At 40.7% G+C, this 27220-nt stretch overlaps 1 protein-coding gene across 2 annotated transcripts in view; it reads left to right on the forward strand.

Annotated features, from left to right (window-relative positions):
* Positions 1-27220, forward strand: part of Nrcam (neuronal cell adhesion molecule) — an 80241-nt gene that overhangs the window by 16496 nt on the left and 36525 nt on the right. Inside the window, exons 7-18 of one of the 2 annotated variants that reach the window (XM_032907694.1) lie at positions 3802-3972; positions 4451-4507; positions 6275-6386; positions 8805-8989; positions 10205-10336; positions 17516-17659; positions 20171-20282; positions 21641-21807; positions 21903-22050; positions 23346-23470; positions 23899-23928; positions 25605-25706. In XM_032907694.1, coding sequence (XP_032763585.1) covers positions 3802-3972; positions 4451-4507; positions 6275-6386; positions 8805-8989; positions 10205-10336; positions 17516-17659; positions 20171-20282; positions 21641-21807; positions 21903-22050; positions 23346-23470; positions 23899-23928; positions 25605-25706 — 1485 coding nt within the window. The remainder of the gene's footprint in view (positions 1-3801; positions 3973-4450; positions 4508-6274; positions 6387-8804; positions 8990-10204; positions 10337-17515; positions 17660-20170; positions 20283-21640; positions 21808-21902; positions 22051-23345; positions 23471-23898; positions 23929-25604; positions 25707-27220) is intronic. The other variant, XM_032907695.1, reaches the window with a different exon arrangement.

Genomic DNA, 27220 nt, shown 5'->3' on the forward strand with positions numbered 1-27220 from the left:
ATCATAGCATAAAACTGTGGTACCACTGCTTGTTGTGGCTAATTGGGCATTTGTTACTTGGTTTGTTAATTACTCGATTCCTGTAAGGGTGGGGATCTGTGGACTTGTGTCCTTGCTCAGAGCCTAATTTTGATACTGTATAACTCATGTTAATAACCTTACAAATTTTCTGATGTGTTTTCAAAGATGTATGCAATCAGAGATCAATTTAGATACTAGGAAATATGCAAACCTGTTACAGAGCACTTTGTCTGTTTCTACTTTCTTTTTTTTTTTTTCGGATAATTTTTTTTCCATCTTTATTAAATGGGATATTTCTTATTTACATTTCAAATTTTATTACCTTTCCCGGTTTCCAGGCCAACATCCCCTAACTCTTCCCTCTCCCCTTCTATATGGGTCTTCCCCTCCCCATCCTGTCACCATTGCCGCCCTCCTCCCAAGAATTCCATTCACTGGGGCTTCAGTCTTGGCAGGACCAAGGGCTTCCCCTTCCACTGGTGCCCTTACCAGGCTATTCATTGCTACCTACGCAGTTGGAGCCCAGGGTCAGTCCATGAATAGTCTTTGGGTAGTGGTTTAGTCCCTGGAAGCTCTGGTTGGTTGGCATTGTTGTTCATATGGGGTCTCAAGCCCCATCAGCTCTTTCAGTCTTTTCTCTGATTCCTTCAACGAGGGTCCCATTCTCAGTTCAGTGGTTTGCTGATGGTATTCACCTGTGCATTGCCATATTATGGCTGGGTCTCTAAGGAGAGATCTACATCCAGTTCCTGTCAGCCTGCACTTCTTTGCTTCATCCATCTTATCTAATTGGGTGGCTGTATATATATGTGCCACCTGTGGGGCAGGCTCTGAATTGGCATTCCTTCAGCCTCTGTTCAAAACTTTGCCTCCCTATTCCCTCCCAAGAGTATTCTTGTTCCCCTTTTAAAGAAGGAGTGAAGCATCCCCATTTTGGTCATCCTTTTTGAGTTTCATGTGTTATATGCATCTAGAGTAATTCGAGCATTTGGGGGTAATATCCACTTATCAATGAGTGCAAACCATGTGTGTTTTTCTGTGAGTGGGTTACCTCGCTCAGGATGCTATTTTCCAGTTCCATCCATTTGCCTATGAATTTCATAAAGTCATTCTTTTTGATAGTGGAGTAGTATTCCATTGTGTAGATGCACCACATTTTCTGTATCCATTGCTCTGTTGAAGGGCATCTAGGTTCTTTCCAGCTTCTGGCTATTTTAAATAAGGCTGCTATGAACATAGTGGAGCATATGTCTTTGTTATATGTTGGAACATCTTTTGGGCATATGCCCAAGAGACGTATAGCTGGGTCCTCAGGTAGTGCAATGTCCAATTTTCTGAAGAACCTCCAGACTGATTTCCAGAATGGTTGTACCAGTCTGTAATCCTACCAACAATGGAGGAGTGTTCCTCTTTCTCCACATTCTTGCCAGCATCTGCTGTCACCTGAGTTTTTGATCTTAGCCATTCTCACTGATGTGAGGTGAAATCTCAGGGTTGTTTTGATTTGCATTTCCCTTATGACTAAGGATGTTGAACATTTCTTTAGGTGCTTCTCAGCCATTCGGCATTCCTCAGCTGTGAATTCTTTGCTTAGCTGAACCCCATTTTTTAATAGGGTTATTTGTCTCCCTGTAGTCTAACTTTGTGAGTTCTTTGTATATATTGGATATAAGCCCTCTATCCGTTGTAGTATTGGTAAAGATCTTCTCCCAATCTGTTGGTTGCCGTTTTGTCCTAACAACAGTGTCCTTTGCCTTGCAGAAGCTTTGTAGTTTTATGAGATCCCATTTGTCAATTCTTGATCTTAGAGCATAAGCCATTGGTGTTTTGTTCAGGAAATTTTCTCCACTGCCCATGTGTTTGAGATTCTTTCCTATTTTTTCTTCTATTAGTTTGAGTATATCTGGTTTGATGTGGAGGTCCTTGATCTACTTGGAATTAAGCTTTGTACAGGGTGATAAGCATGGATCGATCTGCATTCTTCTACATGTTGACATCCAGTTGAACCAGCACCATTTGCTAAAAATGCTATCTTTTTTCCATTGGATGGTTTTGGCTCTTTTGTCAAAAATCAAGTGACCATAGGTGTGTGGGTTCATTTCTGGGTCTTCAATTCTATTCCACTAGTCTATCTGACTGTCTCTGTACCAATACCATATAGTTTTTATCACAATTGCTCTGTAATACTGCTTGAGTTCAGGGATAGTGATTCCCCCAGAAGTCCTTTTATTGTTGAGGATAGTTTTAGCTATCCTGGATTTTTTGTTATTCCAGATGTATTTGCAAATTGTTCTGTCTAACTCTCTGAAGAATTGGATTGGAATTTGATTGCATTGAATCTGTAGATCTCTTTTGGTAAAATGGCCATTTTTGCTAGATTAATCCTGCTAATCCATGAGCATGGGAGATCTTGGTTTCTGTTGCTTGGGTTCCTGCGCTTGCCTCTTGCCATCCGGCTGTCTCTGGTGTTACCTTGTTCTGTTCTTTCTGACAGTGGCTTGACTGTCCTATTGGCCTATGTGTCAGGAGTGCTGTAGACCCGTTTTCCTGTTCTCTTTCAGCCAGTTATGGGAACAGAGTGTTCTGCTTTCAGGCGTGTACTCCTTCCTGTCCACTGGCTTTCAGCTGTTCCTGTGGGCGTGTGTCCTGAGTCCACCAGGCAGGTCACTTGGACCAGAAAATCTGGTCTTACCTCTGGTCTCAGGCCTGAAGCCACTTCTCGGGGCTGGGTTTCAGCTCTCCATGAGGGCAGCAACCAGAAGGGCCTGCCCCTACTTCTGGGTCCCTGCACACAGGGGGCCCAGATGGCGCTAGGTGTTTTCCTCTAGAGTCAGAAATGTGGGCAGAGAGTAGTCTCCTCTGGTTTCCCAGGTGTGTCTGCCCCTCTGAAGGTCTAGCTCTCCCTCCCCGGGTATTTGGGTGCAGGGAGCTGTTTGACCAGGTCCCTTCAGATCTGGGCGTATTCTGGGCCGCAGGGCTCCTGCAGCTTGACTGCCCCTATCTTCCTGTGCCCAGAGGCCCTATACAGTTTCCTCTTTGGCCAGGAATGTGGGCAAAGGTGGGCAGAAATGGCGATCTCTCCTGCCCTGTAGTCTCAGGATTGTCCAAACCTCTGGGCAATGAGCTCTCTCTTCCACGGGGTTTGGGAGCAGGGAGCTATGGTCTGGGATCAGCGAGGTTCAGGCGCCAGTTAGAAACCAGAAGTGTCCAGTCCCAGAGGAATTTTGCCTTTGTATGTCCTGAGTCCACCAAGCAGGTCACTTGGAGCAGAAAAGTTGGTCTTACCTCTGGTCTCGGGCCTTAAGTCGCTCTTCGGGCCTTGGTTTCAGCTCTCCGTAAGCTGTTTCTACTTTCTTAATGAAACATTTCAGTTTATGCCTCTGGTCCTGTTTCTCTTCCAGGTTCCAAGAAATTAGGATTGGATATGTACAGTAGAGTATTAGTGTGTCTCACATCTTAAAAAACAGTCAAAACAAAGCAACAAAACACCCCAGTTGTTGTCTTTTACCAAAAGGGCTGTCAATACATATATATATATAAAATATATACACACACGTATATACATATATATATGTACTATGTGTATATATGCATGTATATATATGTATATATATATATATACGTGTGTGTGTTTGTGTGTGTGTGTGTATGTATGTCTGTATGTGTGCATTTTTTCAGGTGAAGTTCACAGGTGTATTAATTAATAGATGGCTGTTCTGCTGATATGGAGATGGGTACCTGTATGATGGAATGATCTTAGTATCTCTGTCTTTCCCCAAGCCTTTCAAAGACTGCCACAGAGTGAGCGGGTTTCCCAAGGTCTGAATGGAGACCTTTACTTCTCCAATGTCCTCCCAGAGGACACCCGTGAAGACTACATCTGCTATGCCAGATTTAATCACACTCAAACAATTCAACAGAAACAACCTATTTCTTTGAAGGTGATTTCAGGTAAGAACTCAGCCTCCTGGGTTTCTTTTAATGGTGTTTACATTATGTGACTCAAATTATTAACAATTAAATACAGTCTGACTCCAAGGTAAAACAGTTCATTGACCAAGAAAATTCCTGCAAATGCTCACTAAAGCATTAACTTAATGCTAGAAGAAGCATGCATAAATATTATCTTTTACATTTTTCACTGATTGCCATTTCTATTCCCCTGGAAACCTCCTGACTCTATAGTGTTCTGAGCATTGCTGTGTGCCTTATACCCCACAGTGCCTTTTGTTGGCATTGATCCTGTAGATCAAGTCGCAGTTGGGGGTGGTAGAGTGAATTCTGAGTTAGTCAGTATGATATCAAGCACTATACCTTCCTGGCAGGAATGACACTTAGCCTACTGTATGCCTTTGTTTCTGTTGCCCAATGGATTTTTACCCTTCTCGCCTACTTTTGTGCCCTCTTCATGATATTCTGTTTATTTCAGTGGATGAATTGAATGACACTATAGCTGCTAATTTGAGTGACACTGAGTTTTATGGTGGTGAGTTACAGTGGTTGTAACTGATATTCTCTCCTTCATTGTAGACTTTAGTTCACTAACGTCACCTCCATGGCCGCTTAACCTTGTTTCTTTAGGAAACCTCTAGTTACATGTTTAATATCACCGTATCAATGTGCGTTTCTTAAGAAACTTAGCTGTAAACTCTTAAGCATGCCACTCAAACATTTTCCATGATGTATGTACAATTAAACTTGTTATAAAGTTTCATGTTAACCATTTCATATGCTTTAGAAAAAACCTGTCATATGTGTTTAGAATTGTATTTTTCATATTTTGTGCTGTCTATAAACTTTTTGCATGACCTACAATATAAACTGATTGGTCGTATTAACTCCTAGAATATTGACTCATAAGAACCTTCAGTAACTAACATAGAGTACATTACATAGTAATCATCTAACCTTCTGTGTTTTTAGCTTTGTTAGAAATCAGTCACTGTTTTCTGTGGGAGGAAACCTTTAAAAATAGACCATTCAGTTCTTTGCATTAAATTGAAACAAACTGGATTTCCTCAAGGAAAACGTGGCTGTCAAGCATAAAATCTGTTACTAAACAATAATGGCTCTGGATGTAAGGGCTTCTTAATTCCTCATAGATGGAGTTTCTGCTACATTAGTTTTTACCTTTGAGATATGAACATTGCAGAGTAGGGCAGATATAAGTCACCTTTATTTATTTAATATGGTTCACTCAAATATAGGCCTCAAGACTCTTCTCAATAAGGAGTAAGTTCCCCTAACCACCTCTAAAATCCTTGAGGAAACAAATTTTTCTCCAGCAATACCATTTTGGGTACTTAGAATGTTTTCTTTTGAGAAATGAGAAATTTATATATTGCCCCTTCATTTGGTTTTAGAAGTACCAAGTGCATCCATCATTTGTGGCTGAAATAGTGTCTTATGACATTTCCACTTGAAAATTCCTCAAGGCCTTCAGTCGAGAAGGTCACAGTTTTTAAGTCCATAAAACAGAGGGACTATTTCTAAGCTTCTGTCTTAGAGCTTCTTTATTTTGACTTCAAATAAATGATTTCCATGTATTTAGCTCTGCCAGTATTCCTTTTCTTTTTTTCCCCCAAAACTAGGGATAAAACCGGGGGCCTTACCTATACTAAACAAACACTCTGCCATGAAGTCACACCTTGAGATCCTCTACTGCAGATCTTTATTCACAGCGTATAACTTTTCAGAACTCTTTAGAAATTCTCTAGTTCTATTTTATGTTTCACAGACTTGGCAGTGTAGGACCCGTAAGATATATATCAGTGGCATGGGCTATAATGCTGTCCAGAATAAATAAAAAAAAAACTTTGTCCATAATGATTTGTTACTTAAAAAAACAAAAAAAAAAACCAAAAACCAAAAACCCAACAATTAACATCCTTCAAAAGACACACTTTTTGCCTTGACCTGAGCTCTAGTCTTAAGGAATGTGACGAACTGACATCATCACATAAATTTTGGAGATTTACCAGCCCACAGAAAATTGATAAAACCCTAACCCAATTAAAGACATGTACAAAAAAGAGTCCTTGACACTGCTTTGCCCATGCAATCAAAATTGTTTCTTTTCCTGGCACACTGAGTAAGTGTAAGGAGAGAGTGTATATGTATAACTTAACAAATTTCAAAATAAGCATCCAATGGATTCGAAATGAGAGTAGAATTTTAGGCAGCTTTTGACAGCAGCTGTGTTCTAAGAACACACTTTCATAATTTTAATGCATACTGGTTTTCTTGTTTGCAGCTAAATCTAGTAAAGAGAGGCCACCAACATTTCTAACTCCAGAGGGCAATGAAAGCCGCAAGGAGGAATTAAGAGGAAACGTGCTTTCCCTGGAGTGCATTGCAGAAGGCCTGTGAGTTAACACATTCTGTCCGGATGCTTACTTCTTATCAATATATAAATGGTTGACAGACATTTCCATTTCCCAGGAAAAGCCATTGTTTCATGCTTCTAATTTGACCAAAATTTAAAAAATATACAAACATTACCCGAGTCAACTTTGAATTGTGTGTTGTTGCTAAAACATTCTGATGTAAGAGTGTTCATCTTGCAGTATGTTTTCTGTACCTGTAATCATCTTATGATCACTGGTCACTGTGATCACCATAGAATTCTGCTGCTTTCCAATGAACAACCTCAGCTTTTGCTGGCTTTAAAAAAGAATCACCTACTTACCCTGATCATTTGTTGAATGATCTTGGGAGGAGGCCTTTGAAAGCAGAATAGCTACGAGTTTGTTACTCTCAAGGTCTGCCACCTGGAGCACCTGATATGTTGGCAATCTTGCCCTCTCTTACTGTCTGTCATCAAAAGCTCACAGAGCATCTCGGGGCCTCAAAACGGAGGCACTGTCCCTTCTGTTCCTTCCTGTGGGCAGAGCGTAAAGCCAAGGTGCTCATCTGCGCATACTTCATAGCCCACGTGCCTTTGGCAGGCACTCCAGTAAGGCTTTGGGTAGATACAAGAGCAACTGTGAACTTGGGCCCACATGTCAGGCAAGTTTCTAGATTGTCTTGCTGTGATGCCAGGCGTATAACGAGTGTCTTTAAGTGATCACAGTTACTGAAGCCCTCACTGGGATCTCAGGAACACACTTCTTTCACGTTTTGTGATTTGTGTTGTCTGTGAACTGAATATCTAATGATCATGTCGTTCCTTGATGAAGGAATAAATACTTCTGAATGCACATGGCGCCCTCTGCTGACCAAATCAGGAAATTACACATTTGCCATGTCAGTCCTTCAGCTTAAATAAACAAAACTCTTAAAATATGACAATCTTTCCTAACAGATTTTTTAATTTCTAATTTTTATCATTTTTATAGTCAAGAACAAACATGATATTTAATAAGTTTCATATTTTCACGTTTTCATATTAGGAACATTGATTTTTTTATGTTTTATTTTTATTTATTTATTTATTTGCAAACTATCGTTGTAACTTGGAAATAGAAAAGAAAGAACTTTTAATACAAAGAAATCTCACGAATCCATGGTTGGAACTGTACTTTTTTTTTTCAAGCCAGGGACCGTTAGGCTCAGCATCAAACCACATTAAGCCATTCATCAATCTCTGAGATTGTTTGTGGAATAGGAGCCTTGCATAACAACTGATGGCTGTGCTCAGTGTAAACCACAACACTGTGTGTCTATCCCCACCCCACTCACACCTCATCTGAAACCTGAGTCAAACTGTAAGGAGACCTCATATGTTGTCAGATTCCACTGTAACTGACTAATACTTCGAAACTGATCTCACATCTTCTGCAGCTTTGCATGTTTGTAGTGTGTGCTAATTTTAGAGGCCACTTCATTAAAGTTCTATGCTGTCATTTTGTTCATCCAAACAAAGCAAAGCCCATGTCATGAGCTGTCATTAAATCCCTCTTGCATTTATGATAACAAAAGCAGGGATGTCCTGGAGGGTCTGGACCAGTCCTTCTTCCTTGCCATCTTCCCACCACACATGGCTGAGGACACAGGCATGTGTGTGTGCACACATGTTTATGTTGAACAATTTAAAATTTTCATGTCATGTAAATTCTGAAGATGTTATCCAAGCCAGCTATTCTCATTAAGACAACCAGAGATGCAAAGGCACAAGGAACCGTTGAGAAAGATCTAACACCAAGCGATATTCTGGCTTTTCATTCTTAAATCATTTGTTTGGATTTTCCTAATTTAAAAGAGTAAAATTGAATGAGAACCAGAATAACATTAATCTGATCTATTCTTATCGGATAGCATAAAGGTGTTTTAAAATTTCACTGATAGTAAAGAGAAGAATTCTAACCATTAGTCACTTAATTCACATCATCAGTGTGCCATAAAATAGTGAGTTTTATCAGGTCAATTTGTAAATATATATACAATTCCAGAGGCACTGATGTTCACGTATCTTTAACTCTAGCTGATTAAATCAATCAATATTATTAATAGTAAATCTCTTGATTGGCATAGTAAAAGTCTGTAGAGTATCCTCACTGATCAGAACGTTGACGAAAAGATTAGGTCCCTTGAGTAAAGCGATCCATGCTTAGGGCGCATCATCACTGAGGTAAAAAGTTAGTATAGTTCTAATTATTTGAAAATGGAATCATTTCAAGTACAGGGTCTGAGCAATACTTATACAAATGCGATGTTAATTAAAAGGTCTGTATGCTTGTCATTATCTTTACGTAAAGAATTGATTATAAGATTATAAATGCCCATGAAAATTCACAGGGGAGCTCCTCTTCCTTTGTAACATCATTGCTTATTTATTCTCTCAGACCTACTCCAATTATTTACTGGATCAAGGAAGATGGAACGCTTCCTGTCAACCGGACGTTTTATCGGAACTTCAAGAAAACCTTGCAGATCATTCATGTCTCTGAAGCAGACTCTGGAAATTATCAGTGCATAGCAAAAAACGCATTAGGAGCCGTCCATCATACCATTTCTGTCACAGTTAAAGGTATACTTTGATCTCAGACACATTCCCCTGGCTTTTGTGGGGGTTCTGAAACTTCGGTTTAATGTGCTTTTGATTGTGTTCTTCAGTAATGAGAAGTTTAAATTGATATCCTCTTCGTGGTGTCATGAATCTTTTCTCGTTCCCACTGTAATTGCATCCAGGCCAGATTAAAAAGCCACTCATTCAAATCTTCCTCGCACAACTACAATTAGTAAAAGCAGAAGGGATGGTAGAAACAGAAAAGCACCATGATAGTCCCACAGAGATAACTACTACAGGCAAGATCCAGGGAGGAATTCTGAAATCGGTGGGTGAAAGCAACTTTAAGGAGAAGCGGGATATTTACATAGCATCAAACTGTTCTTGCTATGGGCTGCGACATTTTTAATGTATGCCCACTAATTATCACCCTTCCTGGAGGAAACGGAAGTTAGGTTCTCATGGAGAATTGGCTGTACTGGTGAGCGGATGCCAAGGAATAGAACGCAGATTACAGAACAGTTTAATTTTACAGTGGGAGCACTGGCAGATACTACCTTAACCAAGTGACGAAGCTGAGTGTCGCTAATAAGTCACGGTGGTCTCATGTCTTCCTTGGAGTGGTGGGAGAAGAAAAGAGGCATCACCACTGTGATATCCTCACAACCCCGAACCTGGACTGAATCATTAGAAAGCATCGGCCAGACTCACCGAAGGCATTCTATCAAACGGGTCTAACACTCTTCAAATGTGTCAAAATCATGAAGGAAAAGGAGAGACCAAGAAACTCCCTGGCTAACAAACTCAGCCAGTGGAGGTGGTGTAGTGTCCAGAACAGGGCCATGGTCATTTTCTGTCCTGTGTGTAGCCACAATCCTGCTAGAAACATTTGATGTTAGGGGAAACAGAACAACGGGGTTTAGCACACTGTAGTCTATCTTTGCAACTTTTTCAAAATTAAAAAGTTTTAGAATTGTTTCTCTATTTTATAATTGTGTAACTCAAATCCATGTGATTCTCCTTACTCTTTATAAAGTCTAGAGAATTATTTGAATCAATTCTTACGTTTTTCTCCTTCATTCTAAAAAGTGATGCTAACAGCTCTTTAACAAAACCATGTAATCCAGTCCAACAGTCTGATGTAGTCAGAGTGCAATAGGAGTCGGATGTAGCATTGGCTACGATACTTTTTGAGTCAGATGTTTTCCTAAATTTATTTTTCTTCTTTCAATAAAGCGGCTCCCTACTGGATTGTTGCACCTCACAACCTCGTGCTTTCCCCGGGGGAGAATGGGACCCTCATCTGCAGAGCTAACGGCAACCCGAAACCCAGAATTAGCTGGTTAACAAATGGAGTCCCAGTAGAAAGTAAGTGACCTTCCTTGTCTCTGGTTGCAGGGTATTTTCAAAGTGTGCCTGGATCTCAGGAACAAACAAGTGTGCAGTGATGAAATAATTTACCTTCTATATGGAAGCTGACTGTAAAGTTATCAGAGGCACCGAAGCACCTTAAAATTTTTTTATTGCCTTTGGATACTTATATAGACTTATTAAAATAAGTTGAAAAAGAACCTGTAATAAAAAAGATAATTCTGTGTATTAATCAGAACTTAATATTTCTCCTTTTTTCTTTTTTTTAGCCCAGACCGTGGGGAGAATGATAGGGTGAGACATAAACCTCACCCACAGTTTAGATTTAACTTTCTTAGGAAATGTCACAGAGTCCACAGAGCCTGACAGGGTATCTAGGGCTGAGTCAGTAGATGACAAAAGAAAGAAACATCTGTCTGACTCTACAGTTTTCAGTCCTGGGGAAAGCCCCAGTGTCCCCCATATTCTCCAGTCTTCATAGGTCAATTGTCCCACTGCATATCTGAAGGACCTGGTCCTGATGAAGGATGCCACGGCTGCCTTCTGCCTCTTTGCCCTTCTTGAGTCTCATGAGGGCATTTTCCGGAGATCTTTAATGAAGACATTAAGACACTGGCTGTGTTTGTAACTGTCACTCCTGGTCTGCAGGTCTACCCCTAGGTCATTTTCACTAGCCATCTTCCCAGGCTACCGCTGTGCCGCCCACAGTGGCCCGTGAAAGGGTGTGGCTGGGGAGTTTTCATGAATCCTCCAAGCCACAGAGTAAAGGCTCATTTTTATAAAACATTCTCAGAGGATTGGAGATATTAGAAGGGGTATATAACAAAGGGGGGATTAAATTGCCCCTCAATGCTTCTGAACTTCTAAACCACGTCTTACTGAGAGCAGTCCCTGCCTCCCTCCTCACTTTGCCTCCTCACAGCCTTTGAACATTTCCCACCTCTTAGAATTCAGATGTCCCCTTAGGTGGAGCGTGGGGGATGTAAACAAAGTTGATTTCTGCTTCAAGCCCACCCTGTCCGGCTCACCTCATAGTCATTACCCTGATCAGATGCAGTTTGGCTCCTGGTAGTCTCCCACTGAAAACCAAATGCCACTTTTCCCTCCGAACAAGGAAAGGCCCTTTGAACTGACTTTGACCCATCTTAGTCTTCCTTTAGGGTGGAAGATTCATCCCAGAGGTGAAGACGGCCAGGAGATTCACTGTTGAAAGACACAATGTTCCTAATAAGCAGGCATGGGCGATGTAGTTTTAGTCTGAGTAATTGCAGCCTGTGCCCTGAGTATTTACTGGGAGTTTGCTTGTGTCACACAGCACAACAGTTATCAGATACTTGGGCAGAAACAGCTTGTGTTTACTGCAAAAGGAAATATGTCCTTGGAAGAAAACTGAACCTAATGAGGCCAGTAATTGATACTGATTCTTATGCTCCAATTTTAATTCCGATCAGAGCAGGCAACGCCACAAATCTTAGCTCCCATCACACATCAAAGAGATACTGACACTCTGAAGGGATTGTGAGTGACAACTGAAGAGAAAGAGTGGAAGGGAACCCAGAAGTGAACGATGTTCTCCGGTACAAGTATGGTTTGAATAGAAATGTGTCCGTAATAATAAAAGCAATATTGAATACTCAGCACTTTGCACCAAAGGTTTTTTTTTTTTTTCCAGCTGAGAGGTACTTTACAATTTATGAAAGATTAAATGTGCTCCTGAGAGTTAGACTCAGCGAAAACAGACAGGTGGGAGGGAACATCCATCTAGCCACTCAGCAGGAAAACCGGGACAGCCAGAGGCCGTTGTAGACATAAATTCCTAGGCTTGGCAGTCAGGACACAGAGCTAAGCAGGGGAAATGGAATCATGTGTGAGAAATTAAGTGATGAGCTTGCTCTTTCCACCTGACCTGCTATCATCCTTCCAAATTGGCCCTGCTGCTCTGCTCTGGCTGCCATAACAAAGTACCTTGGACTAGGTAACTTACAGACAACAGAAAATTGATACTCTGCTCCCTGTCCTGGAAGCTGTAAAATCCAAGTTGAACACTGGCTTCTGGGGCTGCCTCTTCCTCTGTGTACATACAGAGACAGGGGCACTAACTCTATTTGTGTATGATCTAGTCACCTGACAAAAACCCGAGCCTTTGGGCTAAGACAACCTTGGAGCTTGGGGTTCAACACATGAACGTGTGAGGCTTACGGACCTTTGGAGGACAGCACTAGCATAGCAGCACCTGGGGGAACCTTGGACTCCATTAACAGTCAGACTGTGAGCTTTGAATATGTCTTCACCCATACTTTTTAATGGTGAAATTCAGAGGACAGGGTGTTAAGCGAGGGTAAGTGTCTCTGGGAGACCAGTTAGACTTTTCTACTGTAACCCCAAATCATTCAATTAGGTCCCAAACAGAAATAATTCAGACGAAATCTGTCACATAAAACTTTAAATTAGGTTATTTATTTATTTATTTTATCCCCAAAGTATATTGCCTTGGAAAAGAAGGAAGGAAGCCAAGCAGATATGACAGGAATTCCACAGCTCTTTTAGCTCTAGTGTGCCCCACCTCAGGTGTGTTCAGTTCGGGACAGCCTCTCTGGTGGGCATTCAGTAAGGGGAATTGTGAACAGTAGGAGAGCACAGCAAGTGGCCTTGCCCATCAGGCTGCTCTGGGAAGCTGCAAGCAGCTCCCTGCTCCTTTGTCACAGAGATGTGGTGTATTTTTGAGCATGGCCAAGTCAGAAGTGCATGGACATTTCATAACTGAGGGTGATGAACTGGCAGGGACCCTGCACGGTTCTTTAGCTGTGCCCCACACATGGCTCTCGGCTGCTGGTCTCTGGAAAACTTCTGATGAGTGCGTTCTTTGAATGGGAACTAGGTCATAAGCAGCTAATAGCAAAGAGATACACCCTGATGTATATTGGCTTCTACTAATCCAAAATAAAGAGTTAGGTGAGGAAATAAAGCAAAAAAAGTCCTTAGAGGCTTGAAGAGGCAAATGCCTTTCTCCTTTCCACATGTTGGCCAAGGACCTAAACAAGCCTGCCTTGGAGACTTGAAGACTGTTCTGGAAACAGGCCAATGGTTGCCTCTCATCTGTAGTTTGTTGAGTTGTGCATCCAGCAGTGCCAGGCCATGGAAGGTAACAGAGATACAATGGTAGAAAAACAGAAAACTGCAGTGTATTGGCACTGGCTGAACCATGAGGATTACTTATGTTTAGCATTGCCTAACAGAGGCTCCAGAAGTTGGCCTGAGGCCCTAGCTGGCTTGTTAGCCTGACTTCCTACCCAAGAGACTACAGAAATGTAGATCAGCTGTGCTTCTGTATCCATACCGATTGCCTCAGATCTGTCTCCCTCGGCAATCAACAGACACAGTCAGGGACCCACACAGCCAGACTCATAGCCTCCCTCTCATGAATTGCAGGTAATCATCCAAGGACTCTGCTACAAATTAGGATTCTCATGGAGAGGTAGCCGTAAGGCCAAAGCACCTGGGTGCTTATCTCACTGGCTTCTGAAGCTATGTCTTATCAAACAAGAGTATTAAACACAGAATTTACCGGTGAAACACCGAGAATATCTTAAACAGTCCACAGTGGTTAGAGATTACGCAGTTATAAGTGACCTGCAGGAGACCTCAAATGTGGTCTGGAGTGCTTGAGAGAGTGTGAACTCAAGAGAAACCACTTCAAACCTACAGCAGGAGATTTCCCCACTCTCCTAGAGATCCAGTTCTTCCATGTCCTCTGCCTTCTCCTTAATCCCTGTTTCTGTCCAGGGAGGCAGTGAGGGAGTCTATTACTCGCATCTCCCATGGAACACATAACATAAAATCTCACCTTTGTTAAAAGCCCACTCGGCTCAGATCTGAGGAGGGGAAAGGACCAAATTTATAAGGAGGACCGCATCTCCTCCTTACACAATTACAAATTTTGTTTGTGTAACTCATGAAAACAGCCAGAGGGATGGAGACTTAATTCAGAATATTCTCAAGATCTCGCCAAAGCCTCCTCCTTCCCCTTCCTCTCAGAGGTAAGGGTTCTGTCAGCAGGTTCTGTTAGGGAAGAATAGACAGGACATGGGACTTCAGCTCTTCTCCAAAGCTTGGGTTCAAGTCCTCTCCAATTGTTCTTCACAGTCCAGGAAGTATTTAGAAACCTGACTAAAACAGAAATCTGCAACATTAATTTTATTTAAATAAAATGTTAAGTGCTCTGGTCTATAATTTTCATATCTAAAAATGTACTTAATATTATCTGGTTAAACTACTTAATAAGGTTCTCTTTAAGCAAAATTATATAATTGACATGAATATATCTTAGAAATTGACAGTACTAAGTGCTTATAAGACAGCATTTTTACTTATTATCATTAATTTCATATTTGAAATATTGGAGACATTACAGTTTTAGCCACCATGTAATACACACACACACACACACACACACACACACACACACACACATATTTTTTTTTTGAACTTTTCTGAAGGCCCTATTTTTTTTTTTTAAAGATTTTTTTGAACTTTGTCTTCAGACACACCAGAAGAGGCCATCAGATCTCTTTACAGATGGTTGTGAGCCACCATGTGGTTGCTGGGAATTGAACTCAGGACCTCTGGAAGAGCAGTCGGGTGCTCCTAACCACTGAGCCATCTCTCCAGCCCCTGAAGGTCCTACTTTTGGTCCTCACCCTTGGGGCTTAAAGTTATAGATGGGGATGCTGCACTCTGACATTTCTTCCTTCCGTGTTCATTTACAGCAAATGAAGTTGGTTGTTCCTAGAATTAATTGTTCCTTTCGATGATTTGAGTTTGCGAGTTGGCAAGCTGTTCCCACACGGTATCCAGTACACAGCATCGAAAAGTTCCCAATGGCTCTGCAGCCGTGACTCCATTCTGTGCCCAGCCACCAACTGAGCCGCCATATGTTGCTGCAGTTCCTAGGCGTGTTTGCTTCTCTTGAATAACTGCACAAGGAAAACAGAACACAGCCGTTCACGGAGAGAATGCTAGTTGCTCTTTATCTATACCTTGAGTCCAAGTTTGTTATCTGTAAACGTTACGTCAGAAATAAGTATCTGAAAACTGCTCTACTAAGCACAAGTGAGGTAGAGAGAGTCAGATGCCTTCGATACTGAAGCAAAGTCGAACCTGTAGCTGCACGTTGCTTTGTTTGTGGTTGGCGCATGTACACTTGTGAAAATTGTCCTTCTAGCCTTACCAATTCAGCTCAAGGGTCATGGTAGTATAACTGTAAACTGTTCTATCCCTTATATAGGTAAAGAGTAACGAGCATTCTCACCATGAAAGTCTGCATTATGTTTTCCTTGTGCAGTTATTCAAGAGAAGCGACATTTTAAAGGGTTAGGAATAGAGCTTAGTGGCTGAGTGTTTGTCTACTATATTTAAAGTCCCTGGGTCCACTTTTGCTAACTTAACCTTTGAATACACAGTAGGACGATATTGAATACATTCACATTGTTCTGCAACAATACCCCAGGAGATTTTAATCTCATAAAACTTAAACTGGAATATGGTTGTGTGGTTTTAAGAATCTGTAAGCTCAGGGATATGGGGAGCTTTTGTCCCATAGTCTGTTAGCATGCTCTGCCTGCTCGTCACACTCATTACTGTTCTTCAGTGTCCTGCGTACCTTCAAAGGGGCAGTCACAGTGGGCATATGGTGGACACCAAAAACCTCCAGGGCAGCCCTAACACTGAGTGTCCATGTTCTAAGACCATGTGTTGAAAGTAACTCACAGAGCAGGAGAGGCCAGAGATCCCAATTTCATCACAAGAACCTTCAAAGGTGCTATGCCACTCTTGGCTGTGTTCAGGGAGAAACATGATAATGGAAGAATGAACAGGAAACAAAAAAACAACACTGATAGCTTTGATGATGGTGGAGCAAAAAGAAAATATGGACTAAGAAATTAAGAATCCTCCAGAAAGCAGAAGGAACAAAGAAGTGGATTCCTCTGCACTATGAGAAGGAACATGGTTTTCTGAGACTTTGTCTGGCTTCCATCTTGGAGAGCCAAGAGGTAGTGAATTTTGTGTAGTTTGAAAATAGTAGATTCATGCTAAACTGTAGCAGTAAGAAACTATCGCAGGATGAATGGGCACAATTCACGGGTGTGTAAAACGGAGATGAGTAACTATAGCTGGATTTATTTTTATTAAAGCGACTTAATGAGTCAGAGGTGAGCCAGCTACTTTTATTTCAAAGTGATAATGAAGTCTCAGTACAGTGAAAGATATGTCTTTGATATAAAACCTTTTCTCGTCACCATAGAAATAGAAATGTGTTGCCATATGCCATTGCAGAGAGAAGGGTAGTATTATTTACTTTGATGTTGATCAGTGTGCTAAGGCAATTTACTCTTAAAATAATGTGGGGTGATGGTCTCCCCAACCCCGCATTTAGCATCCAAAAAAAGAAATTTGTGCATCTCAGTACAACATCTCAGTACAGCCCAGCACAGCGCTTCCATGGTGTTTGCCTTGCTTAGCACTAAATGCTGACATCCTGTGTTACCCAGCCGGTTTCATCCAACTTCAGCATGGCTCAATCCTGGTTATAACATGTCTTAAGTACTTAAGGGATTTAGATGAAAAGGGTCTTTAAGAGAAATTTTATACAACTGATTGCTCCTTCAGCCCCAGATGTGTGACCAGCAGGAAAGTGGATATCCTCCTGTTCTCGACTCCCTTTATCTGCATACCTTTATCTGTTTTAAGAACTAGGTCCTCAATGGCAGGGGGCAGGCTTGAACTAGCTAGCATATTTTTCCATCTGATGACAAGTATTATTCCTTCCTTTGAATAACTAACTTGCCTCCTTTTGAATAACTGGATTCTTTATAAACATGGCAATGTTTTTCTGAATTTGATATTCTTGCCCAACTTGGGCTTGCTTTTCAAGCAGTCCTCAGTGTTAAAGAGCATCCACACAGTGCTAAACAAGCATCATGCATATTTTCATTCTTGTGTGTGATAACTAAACTCTGCCTGGATGCTTTTCCTTTTATTGAGGCATATACCTAGATCATCCCATTTATGTAATTATGTATATATATATATATATATATATATATCAAGATTTGCCCATTTAACATATATCTTTTAAGCAGTAAGAAACGTGTATTTTCTATTTTTCTATTCAAACAGTTGCTCTCGATGACCCCAGCCGAAAAATCGATGGTGATACCATTATGTTTTCAAATGTTCAAGAAAGCTCAAGTGCGGTTTATCAGTGCAATGCCTCTAACAAATATGGATATTTACTAGCAAATGCATTTGTAAATGTGCTCGGTAAGCTCTTCCTTTATCAAAAACATGGAAAGTTAATGACCTCTGTTATTTTCTATTTATTCAGCAAAAATGCATTATGTCTTTGCTACCTGCAATACTCAGTGTTTTAAGCTACAAAGAATATACAAGGGTAGATACGATACAAATCTTGCCTTAAGGGTGATTTTTGTCTGTTCTTGAAATTCTTTCATACAGTTTTTATATGGCAAAATCTTTGCTGCAGAAATAATCAAACAGGCTGTTCTGTTCACTGGTAATTTGATTGTTAAATCCTTCAAAGGGAAAATGGTGTTTGTTCACATTAGCAATGTATATGGCAGCTCTTTTATCTTTAGACAGTTAGTTACTATTCCTTTGCTGCAGCAAAGGACCATGATCAAGGCAACTTACAAAAGAAACCATTCAGTTTGGGCTCATAGTTGTAGAGAGGAGTAAAGTCCATGACCTTCATGACCATCATGGCGGAAGCATGGCAGCGTGTAGGCAGGCAGGTACTGGAGCAGTAGCTGAGAGCTTATGTGATGAGACAACAATTGCAAGGCAGGGGAGGTCGGGAGTCAACTGGCATGGTGTGGGCTTTGGGAACCTCAAAGCCCATTTCCAGTGACATACCTCCTCCAACAAGGCCACACCTCCTACTCCTTCCCAAACAGTTCTACCAACTGCAAAAGCATTCAAACATGTAAGACTATGGAAGCATTCTCATTTTGCACTACAGAAACTGACAACTTTAAAAACAACTTCATGATTCCCACATAAAGAACTAAATGATTACCCATAATGCTTGTCTTCTAACCAAGTCACAGATATATATATTGTTTCATGTGTAAAAATACAGCCAAAAAACCCATAGGAAACTATGATGAACTCAAGCATATTATAAAGTGATTGGTTTATGCAGTCACTATATCTCTCCTATTGAGTAAAATTACAAAAAGCTACATTTTTAAAATTTATGTAAGAATTTTTCTTGTGACAAGCAGAAATTATACTTGAATCCTTTCAAATAGTTTATTGCTTTTCCAAATAAAACTAACATAAGGAAGCCAAACGAGATTCACCATTTTCCTTCATAACTGCCCAGAAGCTCAGCAGTTGAGGTGAAAATGGAGGAAACAGATTTGGTTTCTGGGTTTCTTTTCATACTTCACTTCTATTAAATCGACATCTTCAGGTCTCATATTTCAGTAAGATCAATGAGATATGTTATCTGAGTACTCACACAATGTCTTTCAGATTTATTGGTATCACACATACAGGATCCTCTTCTCTTTTAGAATATTTATTTATCTTTATGCCTGTGGCTCTATGTGAGTACCTGCCCTGTGTGTGGAGGAGTCTACAGAGGATAGAAGAAGGCACCTGATCCTTTAGATGTGGAGTTTGAGGCAGCTGTGAACTCCCAGATGTGGGTGCTGGGAACTGAACTTGTGTCTCCTGGAAGAACAGCAAATGTTCTTAGTGCTGAGCTATCTCAAGCCCCACTTCTTCTTTAAGGCTGAAAGACAGCACTTACATATGTCTGTTTTCTAACAGACATTATAACAGGTCTCAAGAGATACATGACTGTGGTTGATTTTCAATTTATTTTAAATTTCTTTATTCTTATATGTTATGAGTACACTGTTGCTATCTTCAGACAAACCAAAAAAGGGCATCAGATCTCATTGCAGATGGTTATGAGCCACTGTGTTGTTGCTGGGAATTAAACTCAGGACCTTTGGAAAAGCAGTCGGTGCTCTTAACCACTGGGCCATTTCCAGCCCCAATTTTCTCTTTATAATCGGTGATAATCATCTCTGTTGGCCATTTGTGTGTCTCCTCTTGAGAAATGTGGATTTGGGTCCTTTGCCCATTTAAACAAATCCGTATTGAGTTCTTTGAGTTTCTTATATATTTTGTGTAATAGTCTTATATCATGCAAATGATTAGAAAATATCTTTTCCTATCTATGGTTTTTCTCTTTATGCTCTTCATGCTGTTGCTTCTTTAGTTGTAAGAGGTATTTTTGTTTGTTTGTTTTGCTTTGCTTTTCTTTGTCCTCTTTGTTTTTCAGAAACCACACTTCCCATTCTGCATTTTTTTTCTACTTTCTCTATGTGTCTCCAACATTCCCAGTGTTAGGTCCTGAGCCGAGATGGGTCAGTCATTAAGCAATGCTTTCCTGCCAGACACTGTGCTGTTCCTAAAATGATTAAACAGCTGCATTCTTTCACTACAAGACACTCAGGGTCCTAAGAGATACACATAACCAAATCAATAACTAAACAGCATAGAAAATACAGATAAGCAATCAGTAATTTATGACTCTAAAGCAACATGTTGACCATACATTAGGAGGTGTTTTGTCTATGTTGAGTGACTATACTGATGCCACAGATGCAGAACTCATGGGAAATATCATGTTGGTCATACTTGATAAACTTTATTGATCCTAAAACAAAATGTGATAAATTCACTGTAAACCTAAAATGTATCCAGTGTTCACTGTACCTTTTAAAAATGTTGTAGCTGAACCACCTCGGATTCTCACCTCAGCAAACACACTGTACCAGGTCATTGCAAACCGGCCTGCTTTGCTGGACTGTGCCTTCTTTGGGTCTCCTATGCCTACCATTGAGTGGTAAGTAATGGCTCTATTTGTTTTTTGATACCTAATTCTGACTATGTCTGGTTTTAGTCCAAAAACAAACAAAAAATACAACACAGAGACCATCGGATTATAGTCTATCTAATCTTTTTCAAATGTTTATTGACTACCCACTTTGTGGGCATAATAAATACTTTCACATGTGTAACATTTATATTACCAGAATGTTCTATTAACTGTATGTAAACTATTTTTAAGATTGAGGGCTGCCATATTTCACAGTGCCATGGACATTGCATGGAAGTCTGTAAATAGTGTTTGGAGGACTGGTTAGGAAATGTGTTCTTGATAATTAATTACCTTGGGATTGAGGATGAAGCATTGACTCAGGGGTTAAGAATACTTGTTTTTGCAAAGGACCTAGGATTGATTCCCACTACCCAAGTGGTGACTCTCAACTCTCAGTAACTGTTTATTTACATAAAACAACAAAGTAAATCTAAAATAAAACAGCTTGGAGCTGGAGAAGAGGCTGTGCCTTCTTACCTCCCCTCTGACCATCCACTTTCAGATACCATTGTCCCAGGAATGGACGGGTCCTCCCGTTGTTGCTAGTTTATTTGTTTTAGAAGAGCTAGACAGACCAAAGGGAGGAGGGACAGCTACTGAGAATGTGTGAGGGACAGTTGGAACAGATAGGTATTGATCTTTAGCTACTGAGAGTAGAGTGACAGCAGGCTTAGGGGTAAAGGCAAGTCTGTCCAGGCCACAGAGAAGAGAAATATGAACACAGAGAGACTTCCTAGTGAAGGTGGGGACATTAACATTGAACTCAGATCAACTTTGGCTATCCCCGTTCATCTGTCTCCACTTCTCACACCTCACACACACATTTTCTTTCCATTGTCTGAACATTTGCTGGTCCTACTTTTAGAGTATAATCCTGAGCCTTGAAATCAAAATGTCTTCAAGATGTCATTTTACAAATGGGAGCAAAGTGCACTTATATACCCTTATGTTTGTCTATTTTGTCATCTATTCAAGGATAAGATAGTAATGCCTTTATTTAATTAGGTATCTCATAAAAATTGCAACCCATTATATTCAGTCGTTCTAATTCTGCAAACTCCATTTATTTTCGTATGCTCCTATTTCATGTACTTTCCTCTGATTTGTCAGAAGCATTGCTTGTGGAAAACCCTTCCAATTTTGGACAATGCTTTTAATTTTATAACTTGAAAAGTGAAATCTCAACAGATGTTTTCATGTCCCCTTTATAAATGAGCAGAAATCTAACCTCTGTAGTCATTCAAAATGTCTTTGACCTTGACACTTGCTGCTGGCCACATTCTGTGTGTTTTGTTCTCACTCTGGTAACTTTTGTAATGAAGGTTTAAAGGAACTAAAGGAAGCGCTCTTCATGAAGACATTTATGTTTTACATGATAATGGAACGTTAGAAATTCCTGTGGCCCAAAAGGATAGTACAGGGACATATACTTGTGTCGCAAGGAATAAATTAGGGATGGCAAAGAATGAAGTTCACTTGGAAATCAAAGGTAAGGCATTGTTAATGAGACTTTTTAAAGTACTATATGACCTGGAACAAATTCTCCAGCTTTGCAAAATGGATAATGGTAATTTTGAATTTTAGATCCAACCAGATTCATTAAACAACCTGAATACGCAGTCGTTCAGAGGGGGAGCAAGGTTTCCTTTGAATGCAAAGTGAAACACGACCACACCTTAATCCCCACCATTCTGTGGCTGAAGGACAATGGAGAGCTGCCCAATGATGAAAGGTATTTCAAGGGTCTTTCTTTCCTCTTCTCTCTATACACTGCTCTTGGTCAAAGGCCAACATTATGCTTTCAGTGTTTGAAGTCAGCTGTCCACAAAATTATAAGACACGTATTTCCTTCCTTCTATAAGATACTTAGAACTAAAAGGATTTGAAATGAGAGCCAGAGAATGTTGGGCTTTGAGTGCTGATCTCCTATGAGATTTGGGATGCAAAATTTCCTCCACATTTTGGACAACATCCATGGTTGTATACTTTTACTGGTCAAGTCTCAACACATGTTTTAGTCTGCACTCTACAAATGAGCAGAAATTCCATCTCCATCGTCAGGAATTCACCCAACTCTGTCCCAGTGCTTTAAAAAGTACTAGTTTGGGAAACTTAATTTCTTTTTAAAATTTAAACCTAAGAGCTGCAGAAGGAAAAGAAATCGAAACCAAGTAAAGCATTTAAAGGGGCACATTCAATTCTGTAACTTGGAATAAGGCAAAGATCTTGGCATTTCTGTCTGAGGCCCTCAGGTTAACCTAGTAAAGACAGCTTCATGTGTGATTTTCCCATTACAGTGGCTACAAGTGATAGCCAGTGCTAGGGCTGTGGTTTCTGTGGTTTCTGTGGTTTCTGTGGTTTTCTTGCTGCTGACCTGAGCCTGGGATGACTAAGTGGTATCTTATTGCTTGCTAATGACCCCACAGTAATTTTCTGGCCTTTCTCTCCATGTGCTCAAAGCTCCCTTTCAGGTAAGGCTTCCTCCCAGCAATTTAACATATGAGACCTGAGGTTGTAAAGAGAAGAGAGCATAAAGAAATGACCATCAGGTTAGATCAGCTGAGGTGTGACTTGAAATTACTTAGAAGACAGTTTACAATGTCTCCTAAGACATTGGGATCTGATGCCCTCTTCTGGTTTGTCTGAAGATAGCAATGGTGTATTCATATAAATATATGAATCTTAAAGATTATATAAATCTTAAAAAAATTGGAATTGGTATGCCATAATTGTACATATTCACAGGATACCATGTGACTTTTGGCCCCGTTCCCAGAGGGCTACTGCAGAATCTCCTAAGACCCCATAAGCCCGACTGAAAACCATTAGAGTTACTATCCCTCCTACCCCGAATGTTTTTCAGGTTTATTAATTACTAAAGTGCTATATAGTGGTTCACTCTAGTTGCTGAAGTGTTTGTCATCTTTCTCTTTTATCAAGTTCACAGAGATCATGGCCTGTGGGCAAGGCAGTTGTCAGCTGTGTCTAGTTGTTGTTTCGGCAGCTCTTCATGTGTTCTGTTTACAGGTTCTCTGTCAACAAGGACCATCTGGTGGTCTCTGACGTAAAGGATGACGATGGTGGGACCTACACATGTGCAGCCAACACAACGCTGGACAGTGTTTCAGCCAGTGCCGTGCTCAGGGTGGTCGGTAAGGGCAAGAACAGATATAGTGTTGGCCAGGCTCTTTATGTTAGATGGGAAAGAAAATTATATATATATTGAATATTTGTTTGATAAATTTTTATGGCTACAAGAGCAAGTGATTTTCTTCTTTCAGAGAGGACTTTGAGGAGACAATTTCTATATAAATATGCTGTGTGTAGATATACAGACTGTGACAAAGTGGTGGGTGTGCATATTTACTGACTTTAAAAAAAAACTAAGAAAAGTAACCTCTAATTTAGACTCAGAGGGGTTTTGTATTTCTAAATTGTCACTATCCATTTGTCAATGTCACATCTCATAGCTAAGGAGAGAGCTTAATTTTAAAAAAATTAATATTCTGTTGCTTTTGTCTTCTTCTATGTTTCCATGACTAATTATGATTAAAATCCTTTATATTAATGTCCTTTCTAGCTCCTACTCCAACTCCAGCCCCCATTTACGGTAAACTAATGAGCCTTCTTTTTCTGTCTTCTGTCAAGTGATTCCCCATTTGCAGACATCACCTTCTCTTCTCTGTCACACCATTCCATTTCTTTAAAGAAAATGGCTGCCAGTTATCATGGGCTTCATTTGTCATGGTCAATGTTTCCTTATAACCGAATAGTATATTGTAAAGTTAGACGATTGTGCTTATTGTATTTCCAGTTGTTTCTAAGTAATTTATTTGCTATTATAAAATCATTGCATCTTATAAAAATCTTCCTTTGACAGATTCCTCGTATGGTATGGTAGCATAAATTATTTATCACAATCTATCATCCATATTTTATGGAACAGAAAAGCTGTTTCTTTGAATCATTCTGAAAATTGGATTTTACTGGTTTCTTAAGATATGCTTAGGAACTGGGGAGGTGACTCAGTGGATAAGAGTGCTTGCTGTGAAAACAAGAGGACATGAGTTCAAATCTCCTCTACCCATACATAAGTAGATCATGGCAGTACATGCCTGTAACTCCAATGTTGGGGATAGAGGCAGACAGATCCTAGTAGCTCCATAGCCAGCCACCTAGCAGACATCAGCACATGAGTGCTGTGTTCTTGCACATGAGTGTGTCAATTTCAACACTGCATATGCACACAGAAACAAATGTAATACACCGATGACAATAATAATAAACATTAAAGAAATATTATTTTGTTCTGAGAGTCCATTTCCAAGCAGTGTGCATCTAGGGGACAACACTGATGTTTTATGTCTGTGAAACTTACTCATTTTGTGTTAAAAGAAAAGTCACTAGGGAATTAGCAAAAGAAGGGGCCTAACAATGTTCTGTTGATTTTCCGAGTCTGGAAAATAGTCAGAAATTATATCCGGAAACACTTTTATTTAGAAAACGCATCCTAATTCAGTACACAAACATCAGACATAATTTTGTAGCATAATATCAGCTAGACTGTACATAGAATCACTAACCATTCTCTAAATAAACCTGCTCTCTGTGGACATATAACACTGCCTTACCGAAGAGAAAAAAGATCCCATACATTTATATGTCCTCTAGTTCTCCAGAACTCAGAGACCCTTCTAGAAGCAAAGTTTTTTTTTTAAGTCTCAGAGAAGAGAGTTAACTTCAAAGCCCATTGCAGGTGGCAGCCCTGCTTCTCAGTGACCTCTGAGTCAGTGAGTTGTCTGAAAGTAAGGACGCCTATGCATGCAGAGACCTCCCTATCCTTAAAAAGCAGTCCCCAGGCTCCTCCAGATCGACCGTTCTGTGTCGCAGAACACTGAAAAATCCTCCGAACAGTGCATGCCACCTTCCTGCATTTGTCGCTCAGCCCTGACTGTTGAGTCCCCCTTGTCTAGTTGGCAATGAAGCTTGGTGTTCTTTCTGTCTGTGCTCATTTCTGCTGAAGAGAGGACACACACTGAGCGTGCTGAACACGCTCTGCTTCAGTGGATTTGGCCACCCCTAATTTGGTGTCTCTAGAAAAGCAAGCAAGCAGAACTCTGATGGGTTGGCTTGCGTGTGCAGTGTCCTCAGCAACCTCAGTGGTGTCCGTTTCATGTCCACTGCATGCTCAGTGACCAGTAAAAGTGATGTCTCTAAGGTGTCCCTCTGTGTACAATCAACTTTCCAAAAGACAGCTAACCATTTGTGTGTGTGTTTGCTCCACAGATGTCCCAAATCCTCCCTTTGATTTAGAATTGACCAATCAACTTGACAAAAGTGTTCAGCTGACATGGACCCCAGGCGATGACAACAATAGCCCCATTACAAGTATGTGGTAGCTGGTAAACCCAGTGGTCACTCCTGAAGCATTATCTCTAACAATGGTCTGATACACTGCTGTGATTTCTTGCAAATGCATTTAATGGCATTCTCTTCATCACTGCTCTTAGAACCAAAGTATGATGCTTTTCAGAGATGGAGTCACTCCTGGTTACAGCTTCTGGCACAATCCTGAAAACGTTAATTAAGCAAGCACACTATCATTTGTGTTTAAGAACTATAAGAATCACCTTATATGTCTTCACTGTCTTAGGGTCGTGAGAGCAACATGGGGAGGGGAGGGTTTTTTGACTTACAGTTCCACATCACTGTTTATCACAGAAGGAAGGCAGGACAGAAACTCAAGCAGCGCAGGAACTTGGAGGCACAGGCTGATACCGAGGCTGCGGAGGGCTGCTGCTTGCACCTTAATTAAGAAAACTCCCTACAGGCTTGCCTACAGCTGGGCCTCATGGAGGCCTTTTCTCAGTAGAGGCTCCTTCCTCTCTGATGACTCTAACTGTGCCAAGTTCACATAAAACTACCTAGCACAGACACAGGAGGTGCATCTTGAAATGAGTATTTAACCTGCTGCATTAAATGGTGCTAGTGTCCAGTCTAAACATTCAGAAACCGATCTTTTCAGAACCACGGCGTGTAATAGAGCTGCTTATGTACAATAGGTCCCTATCTTAACATTGGTGCTTTTCTTCCCATTGCCCCTTGCTACAAAATGACACATTCAAAAGTGTCAGCTCCTGACTTTGATGACATCATTGGAGGGAATCAAATCAGATGAGAGACCAAAGCATTTGGATACAAAAACATTTATTAAGTCAGACTATGATAGGCTTCAAAGCCTGATGCAGAGTATCCCAGTGTGTGGATCATAGTTAGCCTCGCTGGCGGGCGGTTCGCTTGTTTGTAACTAGGTTGCCTCCATTGGAAACCATGCAGCAGTGTGGATTCTTTTGCACGTGTCTTGACACCACGTGGGTAAGCACATTTGCCCAAAGTCAATTGCTAGAAGTACAACCCCTCAAAGACTGTATATGTTAAAAATTGTTAGATATTCTCAATTGTCCCTTATAAAAAGTGTATCGATTTACATGTTCCAGGAGGTCTGAGAATGTCACATCCAACAAAAGAGGTTAAATATTTGATTGCTGTCAATCTTCCTGGTGAAAAACTGCTTCTAGCTGTACATTCACTGTAATTAATTCATTTATGATAATAATTGAACATTGTCTCTATATTTAGACTTCCTCTCATGCTCTTTTGCCCTCTCCTCTCCTCTCCTCCCTGACCTCTCCCCTTTCCTCTCCTCTCCTCCTGTCACCTTCTCCTCCCTCCCCTCCACTCCTCTCCCTTCCTTTCCAATTTCCCTATACGTCCTCATGACAGACCTCATTCCCCTTTAATCCTCTCCTCTCTCCCCTCCTCTCCCCTCCCTCTCCTCTCTCCCTCCCCTCCCCCTCTCCCTCTCTCCCTCCTCCTCCCCTCCTTCTCTTCCTCCTTCTTTC

Source organism: Rattus rattus, chromosome 7 (assembly GCF_011064425.1).
Source record: "Rattus rattus isolate New Zealand chromosome 7, Rrattus_CSIRO_v1, whole genome shotgun sequence".
Lineage (NCBI taxonomy): Eukaryota > Metazoa > Chordata > Mammalia > Rodentia > Muridae > Rattus > Rattus rattus.